General features: G+C 42.8%; 1 protein-coding gene across 4 annotated transcripts in view; it reads right to left on the bottom strand.

Annotated features, from left to right (window-relative positions):
* Positions 1 to 1,416: 1,416 nt before the first annotated feature.
* LDB2 (LIM domain binding 2) overlaps positions 1,417 to 8,414 on the bottom strand; it is a 1,065,253-nt gene continuing 1,058,255 nt past the window's right edge. For 3 of the 4 annotated variants that reach the window (XM_069202302.1, XM_069202319.1, XM_069202310.1), the window contains one exon: positions 1,417 to 2,323. In XM_069202302.1, the coding sequence (XP_069058403.1) occupies positions 2,093 to 2,323 (231 nt within the window). In that variant the 3' untranslated portion in view covers positions 1,417 to 2,092. The remainder of the gene's footprint in view (positions 2,324 to 8,414) is intronic. The other variant, XM_069202327.1, reaches the window with a different exon arrangement.

Here is an 8,414-nt window from a genome sequence, read left to right as displayed (position 1 = left end):
AAAGTTGATGACTAAAAGGGGCTGACCATTGTGCTATTCTCTATATGCTGTGAAGAGGGCAGATCCAACAAGTGAATGACAGTCCAATTGATCAGTGACTGAAGCAGGCTGATTTAAAGAACCTGTCACCTTCCAGGTATTATTATCAAGGGAGCTGACAAGACAAAAAAGCTTTATTTCACACCAGACGTAAAAAAAAGTTATGTTTGCATGGCTTTCGGGGAAGAATTATTCTGAAGCTTCCAATAATTAGTATTGTGCTGTATGCAACGTTGATGAAGCAGCATATGTTTGAGGAGCTACTTAGAGTAAGAACCAACTCAGACTGAAACCAACTCACACTGATCTTTCATAGTCAAATAGGACCATATAATTTTACCAAGAAACAAGGTGATTGACTGTATGTCACAATCTGAACTCTGAGGTCTTCATGCCCAACCTCCGTTTCTATAATCGGGGTACTACTTTGTATGTCATCAACCTTACTCTACATCTACAGCAGTAGAAGTTACAAATTGCATTAATCACTTAAAATGGGCTACAGAGTTCAGGAACGATTACAGTTGTTCAATCAAGTGAGTCTACCTCTAAAGGATTATATCATATTATATTATATTATGGGCCTGATTACAACTTTGGAGGAAGGTGTTAATCCGTCCCAAATGTGACGGATATACCACTAGCCGTATTACGAGTCCATTATATCCTATGGAACTCGTAATACGGCTGGTGGTAAATCTGTCACATTTGAGACGGATTAACACCTCCTCCAAAGTTGTAATCAGGCACTATATTATATTATATTATATTATATTATATTATATTATATTATATTATATTATATTATATTATATTATATTATATTATATCAATCATACTATATTACATTATATTATATTACATTATACTATCATGTTATTATGTTCTTATATGTTTAATGTTTATCAAAAGAAAAGCTGTTTATTTTTTTGCACAACTATACAAATGGCAACAAGTTTACTAGATGTGACAACCCCGAAGAAGGAAGATTACAATGTTAAGACTTTCTCTTACATTGATGAAAATATGTCCTCTCTTCTATCCTATTTACCACGTGCGCTACAATTGCTAAAATAAGGACACATGTAACAACCTTTTAAAAGCAATGATTTGTTAGCACAGTTTATTGGCACACTCATTGGCAAGGCATACACAAAATACAACTGTAGTGTAAAGCATGGACTCACTGCATGTTTAGGTATTGTGCTGAACATGTTATCATGAAATAAAAAAGTCCTCTTATAAAGTTTCACATAAATACACACGATTTCCTCCCCCTCTTGGCAAAACCAGTTTATCCTTTTGAGAGATTCATCAACATATATTGTAAGGAACCTCAGAAAAAACGCTACAACAAAACTGACGGAGATAGAGAAAAACACTAACCAATTAAATTTATTGAATTTGCCCACAAAATTGATGTTTACATGGCTTTAAAACTCTGAGGTCATTGGCGATTTTTCAAAGCATATCGGAATCCCGGTGGCATTTTCCCAACACCAATAGTGTTGTATCAAAAATCAGTCATACTGACAAAAAATGGTTTCTTTTTAAGTTTTTGCTGTTTGTATTTGTTACAAAATGGCGTAGGAACTTGCATGCTCATCAATTTCTGTCACCTTTGGCCAACGGCATAAAGTAAAATCCTATTGGGGGATAACAAATATGACAGCAATCATAGAAGAAAATCAAAATACGGGTAAAATAGGTTAGATGAGCATATTTGCAACCAACCTGCAGTGCTTCTCGGGACACACAAAATATCCTACAAGGTCAGAAAGTCACTTATGCAGTCCGCTGTCAATCTCTGAGAACCCAAGTATTTGGGAATCTTGCAACATGGCCTGAATCTGATGGAGAAAAACAGGATTAAACCATTGTACATTATCTGCCAGCAATGGACTCTGTCCCATCCATCCAGCCCATTCATGGGCTCTCAATTAAGAAGCAGCAGCAATTCAGAACATTTTATCTGTGGAATGTGTTCTTTTAATTACAGAAAGCTTTCAGCTAATGTTTGTACCCGCTATGGGCTCATAGCTTTGGATTTGATCTACTGTGAAACTTGAGGTGTTGGATTTTCAGGTTTGGTCTCCTGGCCAGGAGGAGGTTTGCTGGTCCACGGGCTGCTATTGCCCAGGGCAGGCGAACTGTGGAAGTCTTCCTCGTCATCCAGGCCATTTGCTGCATCATACTGTGTGTTCTCCAGTCTGGTGATGAGCCTTTCGTCTTCATCCCCGAATTCTCCACCCATCAGCGTTGGCTCTCCTACCACCATGACGTCCTGTGAAGAACAGCAGCAATTAGTAAATGGAAGCTGTGGCAGATATAGTGCACAAAGGTGGAGAAATGCGACAGCGGAGGCATAAGTGCTTTGAACAATAAAAGGTCGATGTTGCTAGGGCACTCTTGAGGTCGGAATCTCAACACTCAGATAAAGATAATTTATCCGGATGGAAATCATTTACACAGACATTGGTTAACCTGAGTACTAAAGCTTAGGTCCTTATGGGCAATTCTCATCCCTCTCTGGTAGATTGGCAGGAGAGAAAATATAGGGATGGGGTGATGCTTCCACCAAGGCAAAATGTGATCAACCTTTAAGGAAAACTGACTACACTACTTAAACAGGCCTAGGCCTTTGAAAGTTGAACAGTTAGACGCTATTTGTTGCTCATCAGATCAGTGTACTAATAATGAAACATAACCACTGGTGCAAAGGAACAGAAGGGGGATTCCCACTGCATTTATCCCACCTATATAAGCAAAGGACATGATAACATAGGAGCCGACTCTGAATTTCTCTGCATTCTTTGATCACAGCAAGGAAATCCAGCAAAGGTCCAGGAGGGCCTGTTCTCTAACACCATTCAGGATATGTAGATGAGATACAAAATAGCACATACAATGAATCTAATAAGAAATCTAGGCCCATATTTATACTTTTTAGCGCCGCATTTGAGTCAATTGTTGACGCAAAAGCAGCGGAAACTTACAAAACTCAATTGTATTTAGTAAGTTTGCGCTGCTTTTGCGTCAAAAAATGACGCAAACGCAGCGCTAAAAAAGTATAAATATGGCCCTTAATCTTTTATGTCAGCAGTCAACGTGTCCTCCGAAATCTGGTATGAACCTGGCACCCCTGGACCTTCGTTGGACACTACTGATCTATAGATATACAACTTTGACCTTATATAAGTACTGGAAACATGTAGCACAGGTAACCATTCAAAGACTAAAGAACTACGATGAAACAGTCACCAACATGCTGCAGATTACTCAGTAGGTACATATATAGAATTGCTCTGTATTTATAAAATTAAACTGCCCGCTGCACTGTGAGACAACAGACTCTTTTTATAAATACTCCTAATTTATTACTGATCCTACAAGGTGCCATTGACTAGATTCTACTTAGCTGCTGTCGGAAAGCAACTCATTTCCCCCCCGAGGTCTGAAGTCTTTATTCACCACCTGTATGTCTGACACTCATCTACTTAAATGCAGTAATTAAATTAGGTAAAGATTTCAATGAAAACAATGTTCACACTGATTAGGCAATTTGCATAGCTAATTAAATCATTAGAAAACAGCGCTGATTGACAATAAGCACGAGATCTGCCATCTGTTATCTCTTGATGCTGTCCAGAGTATGCAATTCTGCACCAATCGGAGAAGCGATAGAAATGCTATGAAGACATAAAGTGGCAATTATAATCGCAGTAAGCAACGATTTAAAAAATAAATAAATAAACAAAACGTAAAAACTGTAGGAGGAAAGGAATCTTTACTAAAACACAGTTTTAAATTCACTTTTTGTGTTTGTACACAATCCTCGGATGGGTCGCACCAGTTTGAAGTTATAAGAACGATTGCTGCCACAGGTTGGGCGCTATACCACTCTGGCCACGGCTTTGGAGTTAACTGTTAAGTGTGCAACGCAACTACTGCCCTGAGACATTTATAAACACTTTAATATTACAGAATGCAACTCACAAACCTATGACCAGAGACCTCCACCTCTACTGTCTTTTCTGTACAGAGATCTCTCTCTTTGTGGTGGAGATCATGACACACATAGGTATACAAATATGTCGTAAATGTGAGAACGACCAGAGTAGTGGTAGCAAAATGGGAGCTAATATAGCCTTAGAACCCGCCGTTCGGCTCGGGCCTTTAACAAGGGAGAGGGCCTTTAAAAGCCGGTAGAGCCCGCTACGGCGGGTTCTAAGGCTATTAGAACATTCTGCCACTCAGGGCAGAATGTTCTATTAAATAAAACAAATTCCTCACGGAGCCCGAGGGGATTAAAATCCCCTCGGGCTCCGTGAGGCTTTGTTCACAGTTGTTGCTGTGAACAAATTGAACATTGGAATGTTGGTGCTGCGGGCTTTTACCCGCCAGTAAAAGCCTGCAGCACTCCATTGTTTTCAATGGAGCTGCCAACGTTCCAATGTTCTAATAACAAGTAAATGGAAGTGGTATAGGGAAATTTAGGGAGGGGCTTGAGAGGGACAGGCTAATACAAAACACTCACTCACAAAAGAGTAAAACCATTGGAATTCACAAAATTCACTTCTGAAGATACTACAACCCAAAGGTGTCAAAACAGGCTAAAAATTTACTCCAGCCCAGCCTTGAATAAGTCAAGCACCACACATGGCCAACTGCTGGCAATTCAACACATTACCATAGTATATATGGGATATATATTACCTAGTGGTGGTCGCCACTTGGTAGTTAAAGTTAGGATCTAGTTTCTGTAGAAAAAGTGTTTTTTGTTTTGCTAATAACTTTGGTGCCATTTGATGAATCTTCAACAAATTTTCCAAAAACAAACGACACTCACTTCAGCATACGTCTAGAAAGTTTCAGGGTGATCTGTTAAGCGGGGTTTGAGAAAAAGGGGGGTTCCCAAAACACTTTTTCCCATGCATTTTCTGATAGGGATTTTGAACAGGAATAGCGCTGAAACCACTGGATGGAATTACACCAAATTTGTCAGAAGGGTAGCTCTTGGTCAATAAAGCGCCCTTTTTGTTATTTGGTTTAAAACCATTCAGTAGTTTTTGAAAAATTAAAGAAAATCTACATTTGTATATATAGGGGAACAAAGGCTCCACAAACCCTCCAGATCCCATGCTGAGATTTGATTGGCTGCCAACACTTCAACAAGGAAGTATTTACAGTCATTTTGGTAGTCAGCTTCAGCTGAATCCGAGAAAACAAGGTTAAAAAAAGAAAAGTGGCCAGGGTAGGAACACTCTGACCCCTTAGCTTTGGTGCTGAGGTCCCAGAGGGACCCCCAGGAGCATTTAAACAAACAGTTATGTCAGGAGATGTGGCAAATCTGTTATCTATGAATCTGCAGAAAATTTAAAAAAAAGCAAACATGGGATCCCACGCTTGTTTCAGTGAAGCCCCCTGGTGGGCCAGGTCCCGGTGGCATTGAAATTTTGAATGTGGAGGGGCCAGCCGGCCCTCCACAGCCCCAGAGACCACCACCTCCCGAGGGCACAATTTACAATCAAATGCAGGGGGGCCACCTCCCCAGGGCAGATTTTGAATTGAAATGCAGGGAGCTGTGTAGTCCCCCGCAATCCTTGGGACCGCCTCCTCTCCGGGGCACAATCTATGAAGAAATGCAGGGGGGCTGTGAAGTTTCCCTGCAGCCCAGGGGACCACCAACTCCCTGGAACATAATTTGTAACGACTCCTCCCCCACAGCCCTGTAGACCGCCACCTCCCGGGGCTAACATCTAATGAAATGGGAGCGGCCGCCTGGCCCTCCCCCAGCAGCCCCGGAAACCACCAACTCCCTGGGTCTAAATAGTTTGGAGAGGGGCTATGTGGCCTTCCTCATGGAGCCACAGATGGCCCTGGGGAATCACAGCCCCCTAGGGCAGGCTCCTGCTATGTCCCAGGGTGCCCACTCCTAGGACATAGCTGTTTGCTCTGACTTGGCAGGAACTTTGACAGTTCCCACCAAATCATATCAAACACTTAAGTTTCAGCAAGTGAGAGCTGTCAAACAGCTCTCACTAGCTGGAAGCAGAGGTTTCCTCTGTTCACTGCCTGCAGAGATGCAGGCAGGAAAAAATAAAAAACTATTGTTTCACAGTGAGGGAGCTACATGTTTACCAGCTCCCTCTCTATGACAGCAATGCTGGCTCCCACAGGAGATGGGGAGCAAGCTGAGACAGTGGGGGCCTTCAGGCTCCCCTACAAGTCCTCAACTGTAGTGACTGGGTGCCTTGGGTAGCATCCAGGTGACATGGCCAGGCCCCAAGGGATAGGGTCCCAGAGGCTGAGATAGGCCCCAGTACGGGGGGCCAAGTGGTCCCCCACCACAAAAAGTGTGTTAACACTGGACCCTGGGGTCCACAGGGTCAACACTGGCCAGGGGAGAGGGGCCGCGTGGTCCCCTTCCCTCCCAAAAACATTTTTTAGAATGCTGGGTCCTGGGGGATAGGGTCCCTGGGGCCAAGATTGGCCAGGGGAAGTGGGGCCACGGGAGGCACGAGTTATAGTTACCTGAGATAACTATAACTGTAACCAGTGAATTTCTATGGTTTGGTACGTTTAAAATGTGAGCCTAATTAAAACGTCCCTGTAACCTTTGTTTTTCTAAGTGAATATATATATTACCTACTGGCAATAGCTAGTAGGTAGTTATAGTTAGTATGAACTTTTTCCATAGGTGGAGAACTTTTTTGTTTTGCCAATAACAAATATACTACTTCTGGTAGGGTAAAAATGGGAGCAAAATGACAACATGATGACAAACAACAAAATGATAAATATATATATATGTGTGTATGTGTGTGTATAGGCCCTATCATTTTCCCATTAAGAAGAAATCTTCTAGAGCATTTGCCTTCCATAAACAAATACGATGTATTTTATGCAGTGGCTAGATGTTTTTATGATGAACACAGAAACAGAATCAATTCACTCCAATTTTTGACATCAACAGAATCAAGAAGATAACCTGGCGAGGACAGGGAGAGAGATCACTCCACACCATGGAAATCCACCTCATCTTAAAACTGAACACTAAGGACCATATTAATACTTTTTGACCCAAAACTGTGCAAATGCAGTTTTGCGTCAAAAAGTATAGCGCCGGCTTGCGTGATTCCAGGGTGCCAAATTTATGGAATCCCCCAAGCCGGTGCGAAGGGTGGGCTAGCCTCAATAAAAATGACGTTATCTAGGTGGGGGTGGCGGTATGGGAGAAGGGGGTTTTGCACCAAAAAATGACATTAGGCTGGTTAGAGGAAAAAAATGCCTCTAATCAGCCTAGTGTCATTTCCTGATGCAAAACCATCCATACCACATGACTCCTGTTTTAGAAAAGGCAGGAGTCATGCCCACCACCGCAATGACCAGCACAGGGAACAAGGGTCGTCTGGGCATGGCCATTGCACCCAGTGACATGTAGGGGGCCCCATTTCAGGGCCCCCAGTGGCACTTAAAAAAAAATACTTACCTCTACTTACCTGGGATGGGGTCCACACATCCTGTGTTGTCCCTCTGGTGTGGGTGGGGGTTTTTCTGGGGCTTTGGGTGGGCACCTGTGGGATCTTTCCCTAACACTTGCCCTGACCCAGGCATTAAATAATGGCTCTAAGCAGGCTTAGCGCCATTATATAAGCCTGCCTCCCTCATGTGCACCATTTTTGCATGGGAGGATAAATAAGGCGCTAGAGCCTTAGAGTAATTTTTGGATGGGAAAGCCCACCTAGCATCTCATTGACGCAAGGTGGTTTCACTCATTCAAAAAACGACTTTAACTCCAATATTTTGCCACTAGACGTGTCTAGCATAAAAATACAAATATGGAGTTAAGTTTGCGCTGAATTAGCATAAAACAAATGACGCTATTTCAGCGGAAACTGGGTGTAAATATGGGCCTAAAAGTCCCCATTGACTGAAAAAAGATGAAGAATTAGCACTACCTATTGCCTAAAAGCTTGGGGCATATTTATACTCTGTTTGCACATTCGGTGCAAATCTTGTCCCATATTTATACTTTGACGCCGACCTCGCGGACATCAAAAATCCTCCGTGTGCGTCATTTTTTGGATGCGGGAAACCGCCTTGCGTTAATGACATGCAAGGTAGGCGTTCCCATCCAAAAAATGGCTTTAAGGCCTTTGCGCCTTATTTATACACCTGCTTCATTTTGACGCACAGGAGGGGGCGAGCCTTAAAAAACGGCGTCCAGCCTGATGTGCGCTGTTTTTTAACGCCTGGGTGAGGGCAGGCATTAAGGGACCTGTGGGCCCACTTCCATGGTGGCAGTCCAGAGGTGCCCTTACCTGCCCCCAGGGACACCCCCTGCCACCCTCTCCCACCCCTGGAGGGCACCC

The sequence above is a fragment of the Pleurodeles waltl genome, chromosome 1_2, assembly GCF_031143425.1.
Source record: "Pleurodeles waltl isolate 20211129_DDA chromosome 1_2, aPleWal1.hap1.20221129, whole genome shotgun sequence".
NCBI lineage: Eukaryota > Metazoa > Chordata > Amphibia > Caudata > Salamandridae > Pleurodeles > Pleurodeles waltl.
Note: the sequence above shows the minus strand (reverse complement) of the source record. Positions and strands in the feature narration are given on the sequence as shown.